This window comes from Drosophila ficusphila, unplaced genomic scaffold, assembly GCF_018152265.1.
Source record: "Drosophila ficusphila isolate 14025-0441.05 unplaced genomic scaffold, ASM1815226v1 contig_198, whole genome shotgun sequence".
NCBI classification, from domain to species: Eukaryota; Metazoa; Arthropoda; class Insecta; order Diptera; family Drosophilidae; genus Drosophila; species Drosophila ficusphila.
This window is the reverse complement of record NW_025064092.1, coordinates 11998348-12021111: the sequence shown is the minus strand read 5'-3', so window position 1 is coordinate 12021111 and position 22764 is coordinate 11998348. Positions and strand designations below refer to the sequence as shown.

The 22764-nt window shown below is 50.8% G+C and overlaps 2 protein-coding genes across 7 annotated transcripts in view; one reads left to right on the top strand and one right to left on the bottom strand.

The window, feature by feature from the left end:
- The first annotated feature begins 2882 nt into the window (after positions 1–2882).
- Positions 2883–4853, top strand: LOC108097285 (phosphate-regulating neutral endopeptidase PHEX). Its single transcript, XM_017199492.2, is given in 3 exon segments — positions 2883–3108; positions 3163–4183; positions 4186–4853. Coding segments are annotated over 3 exon segments (1806 nt in total). The 5' UTR covers positions 2883–2890; the 3' UTR covers positions 4753–4853.
- A 38-nt stretch (positions 4854–4891) lies between these two features.
- The window catches only part of LOC108097286 (sex peptide receptor), a 45766-nt gene continuing 27893 nt past the window's right edge, over positions 4892–22764 (bottom strand). For all 6 annotated transcript variants that reach the window (XM_017199494.1, XM_017199496.1, XM_017199495.1 and 3 more), the window contains 4 exons: positions 14742–15349; positions 12173–12303; positions 9705–9766; positions 4892–7037 (listed from right to left, as the gene is read on the bottom strand). In XM_017199494.1, the coding sequence (XP_017054983.1) occupies positions 6308–7037; positions 9705–9766; positions 12173–12303; positions 14742–15174 (1356 nt within the window). In that variant the 5' untranslated portion in view covers positions 15175–15349 and the 3' untranslated portion in view covers positions 4892–6307. The remainder of the gene's footprint in view (positions 7038–9704; positions 9767–12172; positions 12304–14741; positions 15350–22764) is intronic.

Genomic DNA, 22764 nt, shown 5'->3' with positions numbered 1-22764 from the left:
TCATTTGGGGGCATTCACCCAGCAACTCGGCGGTCAAAAGAAGTTTTAAATGGGTCTTAAAGTATTCAAGCAAATAAACTTAACTCCAAATAAAACTATTCGCTTCAGAAAGTATTTTCAGAGTGGCTGGCCATTGTCCTCGTGGTTTGCGAACCCCTTGAAGAGCGGGCATAATTTACCACTTGGCTGGCCCAGAAGAGCACTATCATAGGTTTTCGGGGAGGCGGAATGTGCGGAGTCATCGCTTGACACATCGGAGCAGAATACGCATAGTCGAGGACAATTTCGGGATGATGGATGGCCATGATTGTGCTCCACCTGCCACATGCCACCTGCCACCTGCCCTTATCGAAACTCCACTGAAATTAATCACCGACTGGAGGAGGCGGAATGCTTTTGGGAGCGGGGAACGAGTTGGGCAATGTTACATTCACGCTCTCGAAATAGATTCCATCTACGCATTTCACTGCATTACGGGGACTCCTGGATGTTTGTGGCCTGAATGGCCATCCGAGGAGAACAGAAACTAAAAATTGAGGCCACCATAACCATAATCTGAAACGAACTGCCGAAATGCCAAGCTGCCAAACTGCCAGAAAGGACAGACAAAGACAAATTTCGCCCGCAATTAAACATGCAACCCGAAGTGGCAAGTGGCAAGTGGCGAAGAAGCACTCAGACAACCGCTGGAAAACGTCGTTGGAGCCTCAATAAAAGCCCGAGACACATTACCGAGCCACATTTATTTTAGTCGGTGGTCCACATTCTCTGCAGTAATGAGACAGTAATGTGACTTACGCCGGATTCCATTAAAAACTTTGATGTCCCGAGCAAATGTGAAGATGCCACGGGAGTCAGGCCACCTATACTCGTACTCCTATGCTATCATAATTACATAATTTGGTGGCCAAACTCACCCCTTACCCCACATCCACATCCAAAGCCAATTAAATGAATAGTTGGCATTCATTTCGGCGGTGTGTTTCTCACAATTATGCGGTGGCGGAATCGAATGCCGCGGTGGCTTCCCGGAAGCGGCGACCATTAATTGCGAAATGCGGTTTTGCCGACAGCTGGTAAGCTTCTCATCTGGAGATCTGCCACCCGAACTCCAATCATCCAGCTTCGAAAAGAGTAATTATTAGCAAAGACAAACTTAAACCACATTATTTTATAATGTGAACCATAACTTTTCTAATTGTAATCCGATTTCGAAGTGGCACACCCCCAAAAGCTTGTAGTTTAGTTCTCCAACCAACTGTTAGCAAGGAATGCATGGATTATGCGGGTATTAATTAGCCGGCCTTCGATTATCCACACCCTCGATCTGGGGCACCGTTGGATGGAGGAGGCATGGAGGCTTCCCCTGCCCGCGGCTCTCCCATGAGCTCATCTGGCAGACACGAGGGAAAGGGGATGTCCATGTGGGTTGGCATGGGGGGATGGGGGGGATGTGGGGATAATGGGGCCTTCGGCAGACACACTCGTAAGCCACACGCAGCATTAAATTGGCATTAGGTCAGCCAGTGGACCAGCAGCCTGTTTCTCTGCTCTGCTTCTGTTTCTGCTGCGGCCAAAATTGGATTGAACTTGACTTGTTTTCCTTTCTGTTGCCAAAAGCAGACACTCCCCACTCGAGTGGGGGTGGGGGTGGGTGTGGTGGTGCGGGTGGTGGTGGGGCAGGGCACAACGTGCCACATTGTCGCTCTGACTCTTATTTATTTTGTTAGACGCATTTTGAAAAGCCAATAAGCAGCTTTCTGATTGATTATCTGCTGCCCGCTCATTGTCTCCTTGCTGATTTTGGCTCCATGGCGCACAGTGAGCTACAGTGAGGCCCGCCTATGGTAGATAAATCTCGAAACAGCAATCATTAACAACTGCTGCTTGTCACATTTTGAGAGGGTCGCTCCCAGCGAGGGCCCACTGTCTCCTTTCGCCTGTCCATCATTCGGTCCTGCATGTGTGCGTGTGTGTATGTGTGTGTGTGTGGGAGGCGTCAATCAATTTTGAGTGAAATAAATGAGGCTTGGCCTTCGCTTTGGGCAAACGCAAAGGCAAAGGCTTAAAATTGTAAATTCCTCCCAGACAGATATTAACCCGTCCCCCGTAATAAATTGCTGCCATCTCATCGGAGAACCTCAGCCTCAACCTGAACCTGAGCCTGAGCCTGAGTCGGGTTGTCCTGTCCAGGTTGCAAGACATATATATACATATATATATACTCGTATGGCACAGAAAGTTGCCGAAATCCCATGACTTTGATGAAAAGTTTCCCTCTGCGAGCAAACTCTGCCAAATATTTGGGCACTTAGCCCGCCTGAGCGGCGCTTCTGGCCAAAGTGCATTAAATACAAATGAGCGAGTGCCGCAGCCTCCGCACTTTCCCCCCTGTGGCTCTTTGGCTCTATGGTTCTGTCACTCTACAACTCCGGAAAAGCGGTGCGAAAGTTTGCAGTTTCCCAAACGCAAGTGCAGCCTGCAGAGTGTTTTCCACGCCAAACTTTTCCCGCGTCACAAAAAATGCGAGGTTCGCGCATTGTTGGTAGTTCGCTTAAGTGGCGGCACACTGTTCCCAGTTCCCTGTTCCCTGTTCTCAGTCCCCTGTTCCCTGTTCCCGGTTCTCTGTTCCCTGCTACCAGTTCCCTGTTCCCGGTTCTCTGTTCCCTGTTCCCGGTTCTCTGTTCCTTGATCCCTGTTCCCTGTTCCCTGTTCCCTCCCATTCCGATCGCATCCCAGACAGAAGACACAGCTTGCCACTTGGCGTTGACTCAATGCTGATAACAGCAATCGCTCGATCAGACTCTCAGATTGCTGCCCTGATAGCAAAGCTGGCATAGCTGTCATAGCTAGCATAGTGCCTTCGATCCGGAGCAATCAGTCTGCTGAGATGGCTCTCCAAGTGCGCTTCTGCCTCCGATGGGAGTGCCTTCTTCTGGCCATCCTGCTGGGCTTCCCCCCGATCCAGGGGCTCGATCCCTGCCAGGACCTGTACAAGGCGGCCTGCGGCAACTGGTCGCGCACCCACGCCGGCGATCCCTACTGGAGCCTGATGGACCAGCTGGACTACGACTACCAGGACAAGCTGGCCGCCTTGCTGGAGCAGGAGTAACCAGGCCACCTTGGAGCTCCACTCCACTAACGAATGGCTTCTTCTTTCAGGAGACCGCAGGAGGAGCCACGCTTCGTGCAGCCCCTCAGGGACTTCTACGCCTCCTGCCGCCGCCCCCTGACCCTCGACCAGGTGCTGGCCATCCTGGAGAGGATGAGGCGGAGCGGGCGGCTCGAGCCCCTTGAGCTCACAGTGGCCCTCACTGCCGCCTTCCGGCTGAGCGTCCTGGTGGAGATGGAGGACTGGGCGCACACCTGGCTGCAGCTGCTCACCCGCGACGAGGACTGGGATCCGGAGGAGACCCACAGGGAGCCAATGAGTCGCCAGCAGTTCGACCTCCTCTGGCTGGACCCGCCCACTGGCGCCGCACCCCCCAAGGAGGCCTTCTGGGTGGAGGTGCGCAGCCTGGAGTCGTTCCTGACCACGGACCCCGCCTCCTCCTCCTCCTCAACCTCCCTGCAGGAATGGGTGCCCGCCTTCTGGATGCTGCCCTGGCCCAAGTCCAGGCCCCCCAGCGGATTCCTAATGCGGCTGTCCCGCCTGCTCGCCGAGCTGAGCCCCGCCTTCCTGCTGCCCTACATCCAAATGAGACTGAGGCTGAAGCGGAGTCTGGAGGAGGGAGCCACCTCCAATTCCACCTCCACCTTGACTGGGGATTGGAGGATCGAGCGGTACGAGTGCGCCGAGCAGGCCAGGCAGCTAATGAGCCACCCCGCCGCCTGGCTGGTGGAGCGGAGCCACCCGCGGCTGAAGGAGGAGCCCGCCCTGCAGCAGCTCTTCGAGGAGCTCAAGCGGAGCTTCGGCCAGGAGCTGCGGGCGAACAGGAACGGCTTCTCGCGGCGCACGCAGGGCTTCCTGCTGGCGAAGCTCGACAGGATGCGGCTGCGGCTGAGCGTGCTGCCCAGGAGCGGCTCGCCGGAGTCCGTGGAGCGGCGCATCGAGCGGCACTACGAGAAGGTCCAGATGGACCCCAGCGACTACTTCGGGAATCTCTGGGCGGCACTGCGCCCCCTGAGACAGCGGCGTCGCTGGAGGAAGGGGATGGCCTCCGGGAGCGACCTGTTCCCCGTGGGGGGCTGAACCGCTTCGGCAGCTACGCCTCGCCCTTCTACCTCGTGGAGCACAACTTGCTCATCGTGCCTCTCTCGCTCCTGGGACCCCCGCTCTACTCCTCTGAGCAGCCGAGGAGCGCCACCTACGGAGCTCTGGGCTTCGTCCTGGGCCACGAGCTGAGCCACGGCTTCGGACCCGACGGAGTGGCCTTCAGTGCGCGAGGAAAGGAGAACGCCGCCGTGGAGAGGGAGCTGCAAAGGAACCACCGCTTCCAGCGGGAACTCCGCTGCCTCCGGCGGAAGTTCGGGGGGAAGCGGGACGAGAAGTTCGCGGACCTCAGCGGACTGCAGCTGGCCCACTCCGCCTACCGCCTCCATTCCGATCCAGATGCTGATGACGATGAGGAGCGGCGGTTCTTCCTGAGCTTCGCCAGGTTCTTCTGCTCGGACGAGGGTCGGATGGAGAACAGCCGGGAGCACGGGAGCGACAGGAGGAGGGTCAACGACGCGGTGGCCCAGTTCGAGCCCTTCCGAGCGGCCTTCTCCTGTCCGCCGGCGCGGCATCGCAGGCAGTGTCGCTTGTTCTAGGATTTATTGGGTGACGAGTGCCAGGATGGGATAGCCACTTAAACAGCTAATACCGCCAGTTAATAAATACGCATACTCCAAGTGGCATTTGGATGGACTTACGTGATGATTACGCTCCATTATGGAAAACACTTTGGGGTGACATTTAGTTAGTTCATTTATTATTTGTTGGATGCACCGTCGAAATGTATGTACAAAACCAATTCGAAATCAGACGAATAATCAATAGTTAACACGTTCCGCCAGGCAGACGACCCTCAGCTATATTTACGTTTAGAGGTTATTGTTGAGATTGCTGCTCGGCTTAGTCGCAGTTTAGTTGCTTAGTTGGGTATTAGTTCCTTAGTCAGCTAGTTGTACGCTTTAAACACTCAAACTGGAAACTGGAAACTGCAAACTGCAAACTGCAAACTGTAATTGTAAACACTTGACACATATCAACACTGAATTCCAATTGTTTATCCTGATCCTAAGTCTAGAAAAAAAAGGTTCGTAGCCTAAGTCGGGTTGAAATTCGATACCACTGATTTACTAGCTTAAGTTCTGTTTTGTTTTTGGTTTTTCTCTCCGTTCATTTAAATAGGTAAACGCTGGGGCTCAAAAGGTTTACGAATTTAAACGAGTTTCCAGTCCTACAGCTAGCTACACTTAAAACTCCGATTAGGTTACAAAAATATTTTACAAAAGGGCGCTCGAAGGCCGCCGAAAATAACGTTCTACCTACAGAAGCCTTAGCAGCTAACACTAATAACTTTTATTGATTACTTGCATTCAGTTGAAGGGTTTCCTGTTCTCCAGTATATTTCCCCATTGTTGGGAATCCCCGCCAGCTATCAGCTCCCGATTCCATCACCTATTACATAGATTCCGATGACCTTATCCGAGAAGAACACGAACACCTACTGGAAATACGACATCGACGCACAGCAAACACACAGATTCAAGTGAGTGTTACCCATTATCCAGGCTTATTATACATAGTAGTTTGACTTCCCTACGATCCTATTTGTAGTTTTCAAGTGGCCTTCGGCTGTGGATACGTGGCTATCCGAACTCATCCCTCTGGCTTCTACCACTTCTTTTCAATCCTGCGTTCCTCTTCCGTTCCTTCCTCTGAATTTGAAACCTTTCCGGTTGGCCTCGCCCTCGAATCCCTCTACATGTAACTGGGGGAAGTGGGAAGTGGACTCCCTCCATCTGGACTCCCTCTATCGAAGGGAGAGGGCCAACCTAAACACTAAGCCTAAACTGCACACTCGCGGGGGCTCCGATCCGCTCTCCCCCCGAATCCTCTGAATCCCAGCACTCCGGTCTAGACGTTCCGCTCCTCGGCGATGATCTCCATGGCGACGTGGCTGACCCGCCGCTGCTGGCCGGGATTGGAGTGCGTCTGCAGGTGGTGCGTTACCAGATGCTGGTGCTGCGGACGGGGCTCCCCGCCCACCGAACCACCTGACCCACCACCACACTTGGTAGTGGTGGTGGTGGTGGTGGCGGTGGCGGTGGCACGTCGGTGGTCGCTGCTGCCCCGCCGCGGCACCAACATCACCAATTACTAGAGGACCGTCTCGTTGGTGTTGGTGCAGGTGCGGGCCCCGTTGACGATGGAGTACTTGGTGGAGGTGTCCTTCTTGGCCATGAGCCGCCCCAGGAAGATCTCCTTGAAGGTCTCGCGGAACTGGCGCGACATGCCGCAGTAGATGCCGAAGTTGATCGGGTAGCTGACCACGAGGAAGAAGTTGGTCAGCATGATGCAGATGTTGGCCAGGCCGTAGTCGAGGAACTCGATGATCAGCGAGCTCACGATGTGCATCACGGTGACCACGGCGATGGGGATCTCGGCCAGGAGGAACACGGACACCACCACGATCAGCATCAGGGTGGTGCAGTTGGTCTCGCGCAGCTTCTTGCACTCCTTCTTCCTGTTCTCGCGGAAGAGCAGCTTCCTCCGCTCCTGCGCCTGCCGCATCGCCGCGAACAGCAGGATGTTCAGGGTCACCAGGATGATGCACGGCAGCAGGTGCACGAACAGCACCCGGAACAGGTAGTAGCTCGTGTAGTACAGGTCCACCCCGATGTACTCGTGCACCCAGAGCGCCGTCTCCAGGTGGCACACCTCGGTCGCCTCCCCGTTCCACTCGATCTCCAGCGGCATGTAGGTGCGGTCGAAGAAGCGCGGCAGCTGGTGCAGCAGCGCCAGCAGGGCGATGTACGCCGTGCACCGCCGCACCCGCGGCATCGTGCACCAGGTCCTGGCCATGGGGGCGTGGCACACGTAAATGTACCTGCGGAGAGATCGGATCAGATTCAGATTCAGATTCAGACAGAAGGCATTGGAATAGAGGAGGGGATCCCTATCAGTCTCCTAAACAGTCAATTCGTTTTCTAATTTCACCGAACATTTGCAATTCAAGCAACCAAGCGAGGAGCTGCGATTTAAGCCCAAGTAATGTGTCTTACGGCTTATAGAGCCCCTTCCAAATGCTTCCCTCTCCTGCCGTCAGACGTTAAGACCCGGTAACGAGCTCTTTGAATTTGGCTAATACAATTTTATGGCCGTTGCCCCGGCCAGGAAGAGATAAACCAATTTCCCCAGGTGAGAATTTACGATCGCAATGTGGTGACAACGAACTGGCGAAATCCCAATTTGTATTTCCACCCTCCTCCGTTGCCGTGGAGCAGCCGTGGAAAAGCCGGGGAAGGGAAAAGCCGGGGAAGATGCAATCAAAGGCCATCTGAAAAGCTAATCAAGTTGGCGCTTTGTAATTTCATAATTTGAGTAATTTGTCAGGCCGTCGTCCTGTTGAGGAATAAATTCGTTTCCTGCGACGACTTGTGCGAAAGTTCACCGAATTATAGTTGGCCGAATACCGCCCACCGCCCACCGCCCTCCGCCCACCGCCCTTAATTTTCCAATCAGAAAACCGAACTGAACGAACTTTGATGGTCGCTGGCTTGGGGCCTTTCGCTTGGAGGTTGGAGGTTGGAGGTTGGGTGTTGTTTGTTGGTGGTTGGGTGGCGCCCTCAAGGTCCTCGGTGATGGCCTAATTTATGCGCATAATTATGGCCACGCCCATTGCGCTGGCACTTGAAAATGCTTTTCAATCAATCTTTCATCGAACCTTTGTCAAGCGGGGATTTCGTTAAAGTTGAAGGCGAAGGCGAAGGCGTTTGCTCCCAAACGGAACTGATATTAATAAATGAATGGCATTTAGCTGGCTTACGTTCTCTGCCTGAGTCATCTCGGCCATTTAGTTAATTTGTCCTAAAAGGCTGCCACAAAGGAAAGGAAAGCACTGAAAAAACAAACCCCACAACCCGTTTAAGAAAAGAAAAAGAAGCCAGAAAGAAGGACCAACGAGTCAATCGAGTGCAGCATCCATGGAAGAAGCGACGTCGCTCAGTCGTTCAGTGGGATGTTATGCAAGAGATAAGACTGCGAAAGGACGAAACAAAGGATATCCCTTTCACCCTTTTAGTGGGATTACTGGCTAAGTGGAGGCTTGTTTTGACAGCGGAGTGACTTTCGAAGGTGCAAGCCAAAAGCTGAAAGCTGAATCCCTTTCTTTTCCCAGAGTGTGTTTCTCCCAGCCAGTGTCAATTAATTTGATTTCCTCAAGAGTTTACTCCTTCTCCGGAATTCATTTAAGCAGCGAGGCTAAGGATATTTCCGGTCTGTTACTAATAACTGATGGGCGTTCGATTTCAATCGCCAAACTAATAAGGGAGCCCTTAAATATTTATAGTTCGACGAATGTCCCCCGCAGAAGGCCTGCTGAAAAGTGTGCCAATGGGCCGGCACTTTACGAGTACAAAGTACAAAGTGCAGGCCTCCCACATATGCATACATCATATACATCATACGTTTTTTGTTACATGAAATTTTTATGGAGAGTGTCACTCACTCAGTTCATTCGAGGCACTCGAGAGCATTATGCGACCCACTTGCCCACTTTCCCGCTTCCCCACCTCTCCCTCCTGCCCCGCCCATCTGAAAGGGCCATAAAAACACTTGAAATACAATAAGTTGACAACAGCCACGACAACAACAATAATAACAATAAACGCTGAATGTTTTTATCGTGCTATTTGTCCTCGGGCAATTTTCAACGCATTTTAGAGGGAGCCCTACCCCCTTCCCCCGTTCCCCCCGTTCCCCCTTCCCCCTTGCCACTGCTCTACCTCTGTTGCCTTTTCCATATATAGTATATATATATATTATTTAGCTATTTGCTGGTGCAAAGCCACCCAGCCAGGGAGCCAGGGAGCCAGGGAGCCACCCCTCCTCGGTTTCAGCCACTTGAAAGCGGCCCAAAGTCGCATAATGGCCCAAATATTTATGACTATTTTTTGGTCGCTCTTCAGCCACCACTCCACTTTGCGAATTTATTTGCAAAGCTGTAAAATTTATGATCCCACACATGAGTTAATAGAACAAAGCGCCGGGCCAGCGCCATCATCTCCAGAATACTCGTATTTCGTGGAGCCAACCAAGCCGACCAAGCCGAAGGCAATTTTTTGCGAGGACAGGGCCAAATTTATGCTACCCATTCGAAATTAGTTTATTGTTCACATTAGTGGTTATAATTTATGGCCCTAGTGGAAGAAACAGTTTCGGTTGCGGTTTCGTTTTCGGTTTAAAGACCCCAATCGATTGGCTGGCTGGCTCGCTGTCTGTCTGAAGTGTAACTCGCATCACTCATACGCAGCGTCTGCCGCGCAAGGTGAGCCCATTCGCTCGTTTTCGGCCCGAGGCATTGACATCTCAGTTTGGCCCACACGAGAACTGATTTATTGCCGCCATTGACAAGTCAACGAGTCAGTCAGTCATTCAGTAAGTCAGCTAGTCAGTCAGAGAGTCAGTCAGCCACTCACATTTTTGGTTACATTTCGGTTACAACTGGCGAACCTGCGAAAGGCGGGCTCGCTTATCGGCCTAATTGCATACTAACCTTTGCACGGCGAGGGCCAGAGTCAGCCAAACGGAGATGGTGTGGCACAGGGCAGGCATAATCTGTAAGCAGAAAGCGGAGAGTGTACTGTACTATGGTGTGTAAGTGGCTTTGGGGCAGCAGAAGTCGCAGTTGGAATTACTCGGGGCTTGCAGCATACTTTTGGGGGCAACTGTGAGCAAGAACGGAGGCAGGTGATTCTTTCTCAGTTAATTTACTGGATGCGAAGGCCTCACAAATACTTGCTGGAGTGTTATCCACATTTCAATCATTTCTTCTTGGCTTCGTTTGCCCAGCATTTGCTATCAGAACCATAAAGGGGGTTCGTAATGGGTCCGTATTATGGCTTTGGCATTTAATATCCATCGCAAGGGAATCACCATTTGGCCACAAAGTCATTCCTCAGCTCGTCTGCCAAATCGGATTTGTGGCCTTTAACTGCATAAGCCGCAAGCAAGGAGTCTGGAATGCGGCATCTGGAATTCTGGCAACTGGGAAATGGCAACTGGCTGGCTGGATGGCTGGATGGCCATTTGCCGGCTCCACCTGGACAGGTGGACAGTTGAACGGGAGGACAGGTGTCTGCTCCATTTCGGAGCGCAATGAGTGCGGCCCTGCGGCGGACAGGCGCTCCACGGGCGGGATTCCGTGTACTTGACATCCGACTCGGCCGTATAATGCACAATCTGTGGCCTAATCCAGTTTATGTGTCTGACTGGGCTGCAATTACACCGACATGGCCAGATAACTCGGCTGGATGCTGGATGCGGGATGCTGGATGCGGGGTACTTTACATTGAGGCGGTTACCCCCTTTCCACATTAACATGCCCATTATGCGCGCCATTTGGAGCGAAGAGATGGAGAAACGGAGGACGTGCTGCCAGAGCAAATAAATTCGGGGAAATGAAATGAAACGGAATCTTCAGCGCGGCTGAAGGCTGCAATGGCCGCCTGGCGGTTATTACCGAAACGAGGAGTGCGGCTCCGCAGGATGTGAGTTGAATTTTATGGCAGTCATACGCAGAGATAGTCCGCTATTCCCCCGGAATCCGACTAGACAGCCAGCCAGCCAGTCAGCCCAGCATGGAGTTCGGAATCTGGAATGGCTGCTACAAATCCCCGGAGAGTCCACTAACAGCACGTAGCAGCGATGAGGAGGCACAGTGGGCCAGAGTGCCTCGAAAAGGGAGTGGGATGCCAGCTCGCATCTACCCGATCATTTCAGCTGGAGCTGCAGATCAAAGCTAAGGCCAAAGTCTCATCCTGCAGGATAGCGAAACTAAAAAGGGAATCTTAGGGAACTGGGAAGCGATGCGGGTTGCTCAGTGAACCAAACCACTATGCCTTTTGGCTTTTGCAAGGGCTGATGGCTCATGGCTGATGGCTGATGGCTGATGGCTGAGGGAGAAGGGGTGGGCGGGGCTTTATCAGCTTGACACTACTCCATTGAAGTGAGTAAACAGTTTTGCTTTGCCACCCCCTGAGCCTCCGTTCGTCTGAGCATCTGAGCCCCATCTGAACCCCTGACCCCCATTCAGCGCCCTTCGAGTGCCATAAATTGAAAATGTTGATTAATCAAGGAGAACGTGCGAAGGGCGGGAAAAGCTGGAAAGCGGGGAGGCCTGCAGTTTGCATGGTAATGGTGGAAAAGCGCTCTCGAATGAATAAGTGTTGTGAATGGCTGAATGAATGGGTGGATGTGTTTGTGAATGTGGGTGTGAATGTGGATGTGAATGCGGATGGGGATGGGGATTCCCCGCTTCGAGGGGCAGCAGGTGGCAAATGGCAAGTGGCACTAGCAGCGTTTTTCATTCTTTCATTATGCTGACAGAAGTGACACACACAAAAGGCGAAATCACGGCAAATGGGGGGAACGTAACGTGGCAGCAAATGCGATAACGATAACGATAACGCAAACGCGACGGGATCCAAAACAAAGCGTCGTTCATCAGCCGGAGAGACAAAGAAAGAAAGGAAGAGAAAGAGAGGGGCAATGAGTGCGGGAAAGGGACGGGGCACACCGTTCCAGCGGAGCATTTTATTTAGGTCAATGAGCGTCGCGTCTTTCGGGAAAACGTGGCTCTAACGCGGCTGATGGGCATAAGGGGAGATGGGTGGTGGGGTGGTGGGGTGTTGAAGTGGCAGGGTGGCTGGTTGGGGGGAGTGGCAGGTTGGCGGGGGTGGAACGTGGCCAGAAGCCAAAACAAACAGTTTTCCGCTCCTCCCGCTTCTTTCGACCAGTCTGGGCAATTAGTTGGTGGCAGGAAAACAAAGGGAGAAGAGGCCACACCATCAGAACAGAAAGATACTTTAATGAAATCTCTTTCCCACTTTCTCCCTGCCAGCTCTGCAATCTTTCACTCCGACTTTAAGGCGGTTAGTTCCCTCAGATCCAAGGAGAAGGAAAACAAGAAGCACCCTGGGATGCTGAGTCTGCTGGGTCTGCTGGGGCTCTTTGTGGACTTACCTCGTTGAAGATGCTGTAGGCCAGACACATGGAGACCGGATGCAGGGGCTTGTAGTGGTTGCCGAATGTGTACATGTACCAGAGCCCTGGTGCCGGAAATATAACCGTCAGCATGTCGCAAATAGCCATTCCTGGAAGGAGGAAACACGGAGTGTGGGGGAGAATTTAAATTATAAATTATGCTAATGCCTATGCAAATCAATTGCGATTGCCAATGAACTCGTAAATGATTGAGTTACTGGGTTTTGCGGATGCGAACGTCGCAATGCTGATGCCCGACTGCCCGCACAATTTTGGATTTTGGGTCGCATCCGCAATCAGATTCCGGGGTTATAATCGATTCGCTGATTAATTATTTACACTTTCCTATGTCAAATGCGTCAAATTGGCTGTTGGCTATTGGCTGTTGACTCTGCTGTTGTTCAAGGAGTGTACTTTGTGGGACACAATAAGGCCTCCAATTAATTGAATCTCGAGTCACCAAGTGGGCGGCCTACAAACTGATTACTAGATAAACCATTAATTTGTGCTTCCAATGCCTTTCTCATGCTGCTGGTAAGTAGGTATCAGTATCAGTAGGTATCCGAAGCAGGGCCAAATCCCCCATATCCCGTATCCCACATCCCCTCCAGCCAATTGACTTCTGCCCCGTTCGCCTTTCCCCGGCCAATGTGTTTAACTGACTGACGACACTCCCTGTTGACCTGACCTTTTGCACTTTGGACAGTGGACCTCTGCGGTTGTGCCGCTGTCTGCACATTTCGCTGGTTACAGAGAGAGAAACGAGTGGGCCATTCTAGTATTGCAGTTCCATGTTGGTTAGCTTGGGTTCGAACTGGAATAGGATTTCTAATGTGTGCAGTCAGTCTTCTCCGTTGTCAATCGATGCACCCACCAAACCTCTGACGTTGTGGCATTTCCATCAGTGACCCATCCACTCTGAACCCACGAACTCCGAAACGTTTCTGTTTCTGTTTCTGTCTCTGTTTCTGTTGCGGTTGCAAGGGCACCGCTGCAGGGCAGAGTTCGTTCCACGTTGGTCCGCTGTCATTTGAGCCAACACGATTAGCCTTGGCCTGCACTTGACACCCCTGTGTTTGGCGGTGGCCTCTTCCCCACCCATCTCCCCACCCATTTGACCCCTCCCCCTTAACCCATTGACAGGCAAGGCGCGCGGACGGAATAATTTAAGATTTAAACGCGACTTTGGCCCTGCTTTCATAGGCAAAGCCTTCGATGCTTCGATGGCATTTCCACGAGGACTTCCCCGCCGATCGGGCCTCGTGTAAGCCACTTTCGCTTACACTCACTTACAGCCCTAGTTTCATTCTCAGCTTCGGTTTCGGTTTCGGTTTCGCAGCTTCCATAAATCAGCGGCAAATTGCGCGCACACAGACTATAAAATGGTCGGAGCAGATGCGAATCTAGCTACTTCCTAGCCAAATATACCTTATACACCCTTGGCTAAACAACAAAGAAGCTGTGACGATTTTTATACCCTTGCAGAAGGTATTATAATTTCAGTCAGAAACCATATACATTCTTGGTAGAAATCACTATATTATTAGTGGTTTTTCGGTTGTTATAAGGCCAAAAGGTGACTTACAGCGGATCCAAACACTGTTTTGAGCACCTTGTGGTCACAGTTAACGAGCCCAATCACTTATTGGACGATTTAAAAAAAAAATGATTTTTGGCCAATTTTCGCATTTTTGGTAAGGGGTAACATCGTCATTTTTTGCGAAAAATGGCAAAATTTCAAGATTTTTGGGTGTTTATACCATCGAATTCCGAATTTTATTACGAATTCAACGATGTATGCCATTCCACATTTGGAAGATTACTTTCTGAGTTATTGCAAAAAAACTGGGTTTTCTGAGCAAAAAAAACATTTTTCAATGGTAATTTTTCTGTTATTTGGGCAAGAAACAACTTACAGCCGAGCAAAGTATAGTTTTGGAGAACAGAATAAAACAGTGGCCTCGACTGAAGGCAAGCTAGCTCAACATTACGGAGTGTTTATCTGGCTTTCCCTGGAATATTTTCACTCTAGGCAGCGCTTTTTGCCGCGGCAGTCGGCGAGCCATTAGCATTACACACGCTATTAGAATATCTCAGCATTACGCGATGTGGGGCAGCCACAGAGGGATCATGAGGAGGATGAGGAAGGGAGGAAAGGGGGGAAGGGGTCTCCGGGGAGCACGCACATCGCCAGCTATTTGAAATCTCACAAAACTTCTGCCTGATTTAACATTGTGGCACATTAAGCGCCGAAAGGGGCGACGTGCCGAGGCGGCGGCAAGAAATGACAAGGAATGAAAATAAATAATAATCAGGAGAGGCGGCGTCTGAGTGGGGAGGCCAAACTGGGCGGGGATCCCCGTCCTCGGAGCCAGAGATTCTCCCATGTGGAGCAGAGAAGGGAGAAGGGAGAGGACCTGCTGCCTGGTAGTGCATTCTATGCCCAAGGCAGTGCATTGGATTCTTCTCCGTCCAACTAACCAATTAACCAGCCAACCAATTAACCATGAAACTAACCTACTACTTAACTTAGACTGGATAGACTCACCCATGAGCACGAAGTTGGTGGGCGTGGCCATGCTCTTCTTGCTCAGCACGAGCACGATGAGCGAGTTGGAGATGATGGTGATGATCATGAGGAAGGGCATGCAGTAGCCGTAGAGCGGCATCGCGTAGTCCAGCGGGGAGTCGCAGGTGAGGTTCCAGTAGCTGACGTTGTTGTCCACCTGGCGACAGGCGGCGGGTCCCCCGGCCATCTGCTGGTAGTTGGGGTAGTCGAGGCTCTCGCTCCCGTTCCCGAACCCGTACTCCGCCATCCCCAGCAGCTGCGACTCGTTCCCAGGCAGATGAGGCACTGCCCCCTGGCGCAGGTCGCCCATTTCCACTTCCATCTGCATTTGCACTTGCAGCTGCACTTGCATTTCCGGACTGGCGGAGGGGGCGAGGCGGTACTGGTAGAGCAGGTCCGTACTGTTCTCCATGGCGAGTGCTTCAGATTCGGATTCGGGGATTCCCCTCGTTTCCTCCTCAGTTCCTCAGTTGGCAGCGGCGCGTGGCAGGTGCCGCATTTCCGGGATCTATGCGCGGCTAATGGAGTTCGTCCGCTCGGATTCGGATTCGGATTCGGATTCCTTCAGGCAGCTTCAGCAGTTCATCCTGCAAGAGAAGGCGTGTCGAATTAATACATTTGATGGAAGTGCGTAAAATACAGGTAGTTAGTAGGTAAGTAAGTAAGTAAGTAAATGCAGGGAATGCAAGGAAACCACAACCAGAAGACGGGAGAAGGGACTTGGAAGCCTTGGCTTTAATGTCTGCTTTATGCCAAGACAAGACAATCGCAATTTGCATTTGGTAATCTCGTTTGGCATTCTGCTGCAAACAAACCATTGGTATTTACCCAGACTACTTTGTACGCATCTCGAGTTTAACTTTGTGCCAGCAAATTCGCCTGCGTAAAGCCACTTGAATTGAAATCGGGACGAAGGCTCTCACTTTGCTGTTTGCTGTTTTCCCAGACAGACGGACATTTCCATAGTTTTCGGTTACTCTTGCTGCAGTGGAGCACATTAAAGCACAATTGCGAAGTTTCGCCCCTTGGTTCCGCCCAAGTTACGTTGATTTGTTTGTCCGAACTGCGAACTACGAAACTCGGCGGCAACTTGTTAGGCGAAAACTTTTCGCATTGTCCGCAAACTGTAAAAATATGCCATCAAAGGCCCCAAAACACTTCCGCTCCGGGAATAGCCCACCGAAGGGCCAACTTTCATTTGCCTGAGCGATTTCGATTTGCTAAAAGGTTCGGAGGTTGTTTGTTTATCTGCCATGTTCAAATCGGCCATGATTCGCTTTTTGTTCGACCTGCGGTGCCTGGGGAAATGCAATCCGAGTTGAATAAATTGTGTGTTCTCCACTGATTGGCTGTGCGATTGATAAATCATGGACCGGCTTACTCAATTAGGCAGAGTTCATTTGGGAAGCTGGGCTTCAGCTCAACAGTTTCCACAGGTTTCCTGTTCTCTTCAAAGGTTCCCCCTCTGTAATTTCAGTCACGACGGCAATGCCAACTATTTCATCCTGCGAGCACCCCGCAACTTTGTCGAAAATGACAACTCTTGGTCCTCCGTTTGGCCATGATCTCAGAGCCAAGTTATTACAGGGCATTCCGCATGTTTATGTCATGTTTATGCTGCCTTTTTAATGGTTTTATTTTCGCATTGCCAATCCGAGAAGTTTCCCAATATTTCGGCTTGCCGTTTGCCATTCTCCACTTCTCCTTTGTCATGGCCACATTGACCCACATAAGCGCAAGAAGAAGAACGGGCCCGGGGTCAGGGGTTGGGGGTCAGGGGTCGTGGTTGTCTCCGAGAAGAAAATTGAATGTGGCCGAGAGACCGAAAAACTCATTCATTGGCATATTTCTCTGGTCGCAGCATGTTCTACATGCCTAATGCGATTTAAGTGGGCCATTTCGAGGATGGAAAGCGGGAAAGGCGGGGAGAGCGGGGAAAGTGGCAACTGAAATGGAAATAGGCAAAATTAAAGAGAACTTCACGAATCGAATTAAAAATTGAATCCATAAAAGGAGCGCCGCAATTCGACAAATTCGATTTAAATAGGCTCAATTGCTGTTCTGTTTTCTGTTTTTGATATTCCCAGAAAAAAACACTCTAAATAACACAATTAAAACTAGAGCTCATGCCAATTAAAATTTAATGAATTCAAAATAAATTATTTAAATGCCAAATGCCAAATGCCTCCGTTCGGATTTAGCAATTTTGTTTATGGACACTGCCGCCTCTGCAGTTTATTTATTTTAGACTTAATCGCCGGGCTCATCAGTAATGTGAGCACAATGTACCGCATTCAAATTGAACAATCGAATGCATTATTGGATTATTTCCGGCTATTTTGCCGCGGATTGCTGGCCATTAAAGGGGGATCGGATCGGAAGGCGCTGGGAGATGGGAGATGAGAGCTGGGAGCGGAAAACAGCCAAACGGAATAATCAACTTGCCATTGATTGTTGGCTGCCAATCAACGCGAAATCGAATGTCGCGGAAACATGCAAAATGCAATCAGGGCCGCCGTCTCAAGCGGCCAAGTGAAGCGAAGGGGAAGTCGGCGGAAAATCCCGCGGAAAACTCACTGCGAAAGCGAAAACCCATCACTTGCAGCCGCGAAACCGCAGCGGAAATAACTCGGGTCCCTCATCAGCCTCAACTGGCATCGGAGTCCTTTAATTGGCCCTGCAAAGGAAAGCGCTCCGCCGCGAGTCGAGGGAAAGCCGGCGGGAAATGCGCTCCATTCCGTGCTCCATTCCATTCCGACTGTCAGCCATCCGTCACTTTGCCTCGTCTTCTGTATTCAGTGTCTGTCCGCCCTGAGAAATATAATGCCGAGAGTCTTCGAATGGATCCCCCCTTCCCTTAGCATGCAACAAAGTAGCCCAGATCGATGGCCAAACGGTTGCGAGATTAGTCAGTTTGCTTAACTCCATTCACTCCTTCCCTTCAATGGGAACTATCTCTGCCCAACTCCATTCACTCCTTCCCCTTATGGAGAACTATCTCCAACTATCTGTAACTATCGAACGTGCCGAACGGCGGGCGTTTCCATCAAGGAAAACTCATTTGGGTGCGAATGCGGCGCCGCTTAATTAACTTAGGTGTTGCCATCGATTTCCCGGAGCCCACTAATTAAGCTTCAGCCCGGGCTCCTCTTTGACACACGCTCTGATCTATTTCCCATCTAGTTTTCCCTTTTCCCATCTCCCTTCCCCTTCCCTTTCCCTTTTCCCACCTTTCACACAAACATTAGCCGCCATCTTGATCTATTACTACGTGAGCGAGGAAAGCCCAAGGAGACGCCGATGGAAAACTTCAGCAAGGACGGGCACGCAGATGCAAATCTCCCCTGCAAACAGCACGTGCTCGCTTCTCAGGGCACTGCGAGAAAAGAGGGGCGCTAGCTCGAATAATTCGGTAAATAATAATCACGTTCGGGGGATCGTATATTAAGTTTATGCAGGGAGTCAATGGAACTACGTTTGCAAGCCGGATCGAGGGAATATTTCCATATATCCACTGGTTAAATGGTTATGGGTTTTTCCCGATGCACACACACACACACACCCACACACGCACACCCACCGGCAGGCTCTCACCCACACTCTTGCACAGGCGAGTCATCATCATAAAGCGATTAGCAGAACTAAACTGCCATTAAAATGCCTCGGCTTCCGCCTCCCTCGCCCCGTCCCCCTCGCTCACTATCCCCCTCTCGCTCTCTCCAAGGAAGGACTTCCTTTGCTGCCCAAATGAATTTCCAATATGTGGTGTGTGGAGCAGGCAGGATGGACGAGCACTCGATGGACGAGCACATTACCACTGGTAATCGATTACGAGCACTGACTCCAAGGGTCCTCGCTCTTTCTGCAGGAATAGTTCCCAAACTGAAAATACTTTCCACTCGCAGTACTCTATAATTTCTATAATTCTACATATATAGATATATATAGATATATAGATGCCAGAACCATTCGCAGTGCAGGCTGCAAGGTCAAGCCAAAGTAGTGCATCGATGTTTGTTCCATTTTCGCACCATTTTTCATTTTCCACAGCCTGTCCACGCCCACTTTGCCGGCCTGCCCCCGCTTAGGGACTTGTTTTCACAGGGCCAACAACAATGACACCGAAAAAAGTCGATCAAATAGAACGATGTCGTGGCAAAATCGAGAGGGGCGGGCGGTGGAAAGTGGGCGGGGTGGTTCTTTGGCAGATGAACTTAATTGTACTTTTTAGCCAGGCAAAAACAGAGAACAGAAACAAATTCCCCCAAAGGCCCGAATGGCTGAGCGAGGGAATCGGGGCGTGGGAAAAGTGGGCATGGCCATTGCCCCAGGACAAGGCGAAGGGGGGAGGGGAAGGGGGGGAGTCGTCGCTGTGCGCCTTTCAATGGCTTAAGTAATTTTCCATTTTCCGTTTAGGGGTCTCTCGGCATTCTCGTCTCCCTTGTCCCTTGTTCCAAAATGTTTGTTTTCCCTTTGTGGGTGGGGCGCCATCTCCTCTGGCATCTTTTTAATTTGTTGCTCCTCCCCGTTGCAATGAATAAATTTCCCAGCCAGCGGCTTATGGAAAATCACGTATGCATGGAAAGGCCAAGGATCACATGGCTAATTCCCCTAGACAATAACCAGAAATGCCGAAAACCTCGAAAATCAGATGCGTGGATATTGTGTATTGCTTCACATTGAAATATTATGAGCACTTTTAACGAGTGCCTTTGTATCTGCCATCTCCAATAATAAACAGAGAAACAAACTGCACCTTATGCGACTTCTACTCCAGTTGTTTTCCCGCCAACTTGTGGACTTAATCATTTGTAATCGTTTGGGGATAAGAAGTTCTGCTTTTCCAGCTTTTCCCCCCTTTTTGCCCTGGCGAACAAAATGAGATAAAGCAGCGACATTAAGCCGAGCGGCCAAGAAGAAACTTCGCAGACATGTTGAATTAGTAGTTCACATACGCTTTCCCCGCCGCTTTTCACCGACTTTCCACGGCTTTTCCACGAAACGCTTAAAGCGTTTAGAGTTTTCCTTGCCGTAATCGCCAGTGCAAAACTTTTTCGATTTGGGAATTAAAATAAGAGGCATCAGCAACAATAGCTGCCCCCTGGCTACGGAGCTATTTCCTTCCTCTCTTGGATTTTCCAGCACCCCTCCCCCTCCTCCCACTTCCTCCTCCCTCCTCGATTTCCATCTCCCGCCGGCGATCCTGCAGCCGAAACTTTTGCCGGCCACTCTGCACGCTTCGCTGGGGCTTTCCAGCCACCCGCCACCCTCGAATTTAATGGGCAATGCCAAGCTGGGCGTGTGGCCCGCCCCAGTTTCCCGGGAAAAGCCGCCTAGATAAGTGATAAGCCGCCACACACAAATTGGCAGCAGCGCCGCGGAAGTTTGCCTCCTCCTCGGCGGGATTGGAGGCACCTTGCGTGTCTGGAGCCCATAAAAGGGATTAGACGTCTGCTTGCTCCAGGAGGAGCAGGTCCCACTCCGAATCGGGAGCTGCGCTCCATTGGGACGATCGGTCCCCGGGGAAATACTTCTGTGAGATTACGCTGCATGATACAGCTTGTTCATGTGTACTATATACTCGTATTCGAGCGATAGTCGGTGCAGAGATTATTTGAATTATCTCTGATAATATTGGATGTAGTGCTCCTCACCAGTTAAACGCTGTCAAATAGTTGCCCTTTCGGACCATTTAGCCCGCCTTGCGGCAACACTGCGGATGAGCAACCTGCTCCTTGCACGTTCCACATTGCTCATCCGCAGTGTTGACCCGAGGGACACAAACTGCAGCTCCTGCTGCATTTCGCCGAAAGGGTGAATCATTCAAACCGAATTGAATTATTTAGCTGGGCAGCTTCTGCAGCAGCATTTTCAGTGTCAATTCAATTTAAATACCACTGGCTAAGCTGCAAAATGGCGGCCAGCCCGCATCCGCTCGCCTCCGCGCCGGAAATGAAGTTCAAACACGAGTGAAATACGGTTCAACAAACTCGCAATTTACACATCTGAATTTATTCGGTGGCGGTGCGTGTGAAATGCAGTTCGTTATTCCAAATGGCGCCCATTTACATTGCAAAGCCGGCCAAAGCCGAGCACTAAGCACTTACCGTTACCGTTAGCGTTACCGTTAGCGTTACTGTTACTTTTACTTTTACCGTTAGCGTTAGAGTTGCCTTGGCTCCGCCGCTGCCACCTGCCGAATATGCAAATGGCAGGAAAACCCAATGGCGGCGCCGTGAAAAGCTCGTAAAGGCGTCAAGTAATGAGAAAGCAGGTAAATAATGTCGCGGGTCTTACGGTTCAAACTGGGAAGGTTTTGGGTCTCGAAAGGATTCTATCTAATGCTTATGCTATCTAGGTAGATAGCTCACGATAGTTCGGATGCTGAGTGCGGCAACTTGATGAGAACTATAAAATAGGAACAGAATGCCAGTCGGCTGACACACGAATCATTCAAATCGCTGCGGGTTGGCTTTTCAGGCAGGAGAAGAGCGCATTAATGAGCTTCTCGGAAGATGTTTTCCAGCTGCGCAAATCGCTCAGTTACTGCACTTATTTCGCACACAATTTTCCGGGAACTTCCATCACATTTACTAAGTTCATCAAGACATTTCCCTTCGACTAGAAAGGATTCCTGGTTTAAGCTAGAGTGTACACTCCCATTCAGCCTGAACCAGTTTAAAGTCTTCCACATACTTTTGCGAGGCAGTGTGCGAGTGTCGCGTCACGTGCTCGAATGCATAACGAACAGCAATGGGATTCGTGCTCTCGAAGTAATCGAAACAAGTGTGCTGGCTTTCCCTTCATACAAGAGATAATAAGCGCAAACTAATAATAATCCAAAGAGTTTATGCATGGCTGGAGTACGAGAATATATTAGAACCGATACTCCTTTGTGATTTTCAGCCACACATTTCGCCTTTATCTGAAGGGGAATTCAACCTAATTACACCTTCAGTCCTCAGTCCTCAGTCCTTCGCTCCCCTCGCTTATCTGCCAGTACAGGGTGGCCCCGCTAAAGGGGAAGAGCAGCTCATCCAGCAGACACTCACAGGCGAGTGCGTCGTTAACATATGTTGTAGTCGGGTTTCGCAGCCAAATTTATCCGCTTGTGTATTCCCATGTGTGCGGGCTTTTCTATAACAATTTGCCAAATGTTTGTAGAGAACGTACGAGTTTTTCATACCTCCGCAGACGGCAGACGGGAAAAGCGGGGGAAAGCGGGGAAGAGCGGGGGAATGCGCTGCAGGAAACGGGAAAATCTTTTCGGCTGCCTCCATTGAAAAGTGGCCAAAGTGTTGGGAGCACCGAGTGCGGGGAAAAGGGAAAGCCGAGCGGGGAAAGCGGTGGAAAACAGTGAAAAACGGCAAACAAGCCGCCAGCTGAATACTCGTATACTCGTATGTGGAAGCATCGCAATCGCATTCGCACAAGCCGCAAACATGTGTGTCAAAGTTAAACACAAATTTAAAGCACACGGAAAATACAATTTGCTGCCAACTTGGCGAATTAAACTAAAAGTTGACGAGCACAGAACAGTGGGAATTCCACCCGCTGGAACATACTCTATATCCCCCACCAGATATAGGGATATATTCGAGTACATCACTAAAGATAGAGGTTCTCTTTAATATTTCCCCCGATGACAGGATCGCGCAATTAATCTGCAAATAACAAGTGGAAAGTTGGCAAAGCCCCAGAACCAAGGACCGAGCCAGAAATTCGCAATAATCCCGCAAACTTGTTACGAACTTTTTGCCTCTTGCCAGTTCAGTTCAGTTATGAATCGAGGCCGCTTAGTCCGCTGCCAAGTAACCGCCTCGCAAACTCAGCTCTTTGTTATCCGCTCTTGGCTGCTGGCTCCTGGCTCTTGGAGAAAAGCACAAAGGGCATGGAGTCCAAATGGTTCACAGCATCTCCAGCTTTGTTGGCGGCCACTCGGGGCTCCAAAAATACGAGAACGAGTACATAAAAATAAATATAGAGGCGAGGTGAGCAGCTC